The sequence below is a fragment of the Camelina sativa genome, chromosome 12, assembly GCF_000633955.1.
Source record: "Camelina sativa cultivar DH55 chromosome 12, Cs, whole genome shotgun sequence".
Lineage (NCBI taxonomy): Eukaryota > Viridiplantae > Streptophyta > Magnoliopsida > Brassicales > Brassicaceae > Camelina > Camelina sativa.
This window is the reverse complement of record NC_025696.1, coordinates 27,549,216-27,552,153: the sequence shown is the minus strand read 5'-3', so window position 1 is coordinate 27,552,153 and position 2,938 is coordinate 27,549,216. Positions and strand designations below refer to the sequence as shown.

The following is a 2,938-nucleotide window of genomic DNA, read 5'->3' as shown; positions in this document are numbered from 1 at the left end:
AGCAGAGGACGAAGTGAGGACTTCGGTTTAAATTTTTCGCAAAATTTAGCTTTAAAGTAAAGCTGAGTACGAAGTGAGAACTTCGGTTTAGGCTTGCGAAGTTTGACTTCGGCTTTAAATGGTAGATGCGAAGTCGGACTTCGGCTTTTTTTTTTTTTTTTTTTTTTTTTTTTTTTTTTTTTTTTTTTTTTTTTTTTTTTTTTTTTTTTTTNATATGGATAGCTGGACCCGAAGTGGGCTGCCTACGTACCCTTATCGGGATCAAGCCAAATCGTAGTTCGATACAAATAAATCAGCTGTGAAAGAGTTTGAGGTGTAAAGAATTCCAAGACCTCGGGACTGGTTTCCCCTCTGAGTCCTCGAGCTGATAGACTCCATTTCGGACTTCGCGAGTAATTTTGTATGGTCCTTCCCAGTTAATTCCCAGCTTCCCTGCATTGAGCTCCTCGGTGTTCTCGTGGACTTTCCGGAGGACTAGGTCGCCAACTGCCAAGGGTCTGCCTCGGATTTTGGAGTTATAGTACCGAGCTACTGCGTTCTGGTAATTCTGGATCCGAACCAAGGCCTGATCCCGACGCTCGTTGATTGTATCGAGAGTATCCTGTAGGAATTCCTCATTCTCTTCAGGTCGAGGTGGATTTAGCGCAGTACGGACTCCGAGCACTTCTATATCGGCTGGGACTACGGCATCAACTCCGTAAACCAGGGAGAAAGGTGTCTCATTAGTGGCCCGCCGAGGTGTTGTTCGGATCGCCCAAAGGACGCCCTGAAGTTCGTCCGGCCAGCGCCCCTTACGAGCATCGAGCCGTTTCTTCAAGTTGGCAAGTATGACCTTATTCATCGCCTCGGCTTGTCCATTACCTTGCGGGTAACGAGGGGTTGACTTATTGAGTCGAATTTTCCACTTCGCACAGAATTCTTCGAACTTCGAAGAGATGAATTGCGGGCCATTGTCCGTAATGATTTCATATGGGACACCGTAGCGGTAGATTATGCTCTTAAGCACGAACTGTTCCACTTCGTCACTTGTTACTTTCGCATAGGCTGCCGCTTCTACCCATTTGGAGAAATAGTCGGTAAGAGCGAGCACGTACTGGACTCCTCCTGGTCCTCGATGTAATGGACCGATGATATCCATAGACCACCTCATGAATGGGTATGGCGCGGACACTGAAGACAAGAGCTCGGTAGGTTGGTGCATTGACGGGGCGTGCTTCTGACACTTCTCACAAGTTCGAGAATACTTTTCGCAGTCCGTGATCATGGTAGGCCAGAAGTATCCTTGCCGTTTGATTTTGAAAGCCAGAGTCCGACCTCCGGAGTGATTCCCATTGGGACCGTCATGAACAGCTCGCATTAGCATCACGGGCTCTCTGCCAGCCACGCACGTTAGATAAGGACCGGCTACACTTCGGCGTAGAAGTATTCCGTTGTGGATGCAGTACCGCGCACTGATAACCTTGAGTTTCCTAGCTGCCCACTTGTCGGCTGGGAGTTCCCCTTTTTCCAGGTAAGCCCAGATCGGGCTCCGCCAGTCGTCTGCCCCCCAGCTGTTAGAATTCGTGCCGCTCGAGGTGGCATGTGGGATAATGGCTTGATTGTCAGCTGGTGAGCTCGATGATTCCGGAGCTGAACTTTCGTCGGGCTCGGCGAGAGGTGAGTGAACTTCCATTGGGGTAGGCAAGACAGGGTCCGGATCTTCCGGGGGTCGAGAGTCCGCAGCCGTCTTACGAGCTGCTTCTTCAGCGGCCAACTGTTTTTTCATTGCGCGGGTCACGACGTTTGTGCTCTCTAGCCGGATGCTTGGAAACTGGATGACTTCGACGGGGATGATCCTTGTTGTCGCAGGATCCGAAGTGGAAGCCAGAGATGCTAAAGCGTCCGCAGCGGAGTTCTCACTTTGTGGGATCTTAGTGATTTCGAACTCCTCGAACTTGGCGACTAACTCCCGCGCTGTGGACAAATAAGCCTCCATGCGGCCATCCTTTGTTTCGTACTCCCCCAAAAACTGGTTGGTGACCAGCTGCGAATCGCAAAAAGCTCGAAGTTTTCGGACACCAATCCCCACTGCGAGGCGCAAGCCGGCAAGGAAAGATTCGTACTCAGCTTCGTTGTTGGATGCACTGAAAGCCAAGCGAAATGATTGCTCGATCACTTCGCCTGTAGGAGAAGTGAGGCGGACCCCGATTCCTGCCCCTGATTTGGAAGAAGCTCCATCAACATACAGCGTCCATGGAGTTTCGACATTATCGCTAGCCGAGGAGGCTAGTGGGAGTTCGATCAAGAAATCGGCCAGCACTTGTGACTTCGCGCAGGTTCGAGTCCGGAACTCGATGTCATATTTGCTCAACTCAACAGACCATTTAGCCAGCCGTCCGGATTGGCTCGGACTATGTAATACCGTCCGAAGTGGCTGCGTCGTCAGGATTACGATCGTATGGGACTGGAAGTAAGGCCGCAGCTTCCTTGCCGAAGTGACCACTGCTAGAGCCAATTTTTCCATCATAGGATACCTCGACTCCGCTCCAGTGAATGACTTGCTGATATAGAAAATTGGTCGCTGCTCCCCCCTTTCTTCACGAACCAAAACTCCACTGACCGCACTATCCGATACGGCTACGTAAAGAAAGAGTGGTTCTCCGAACTCAGGCTTCGCCAAGACCGGCGGTTCAGATAGATAAGCTTTGAGTTGGGCGAATGCTTCCTCACACTTCGCATCCCACAAGAAATTTTTTCCCCCTTTTCATAACAGCTGGTAGAAAGGGAGGCATTTGTCCGTAGATCGAGAGATGAAGCGGTTGAGAGCTGCGATCCGTCCGTTAAGGCGCTGCACCTCGCGCAAGGTCCTAGGAGAACTCATAGACAGGAAAGCATTAATTTGCCTCGGGTTCGCTTCAATTCCTCTTTCTGTGATGATATACCCCAGAAATTCTCCTGA

The 2,938-nt window shown here is 50.4% G+C and overlaps 2 protein-coding genes across 2 annotated transcripts in view; both read right to left on the bottom strand.

Annotated features, from left to right (window-relative positions):
* Positions 293-2,503, bottom strand: LOC109128011. The gene has a single exon (XM_019233670.1). The coding sequence runs from the start codon at positions 2,501-2,503 to the stop codon at positions 293-295; it is 2,211 nt and encodes a 736-aa protein (XP_019089215.1).
* The window catches only part of LOC109128010, a 2,891-nt gene continuing 2,847 nt past the window's right edge, over positions 2,895-2,938 (bottom strand). Inside the window, exon 4 of the mRNA XM_019233669.1 lies at positions 2,895-2,934. Coding sequence (XP_019089214.1) covers positions 2,895-2,934 — 40 coding nt within the window. The remainder of the gene's footprint in view (positions 2,935-2,938) is intronic.

Bases quoted from the DNA above. Each gene is read 5' to 3' on its own strand.
- LOC109128011 (XM_019233670.1), bottom strand. From the start codon at position 2,503: ATGGAAAAATTGGCTCTAGCAGTGGTCACTTCGGCAAGGAAGCTGCGG.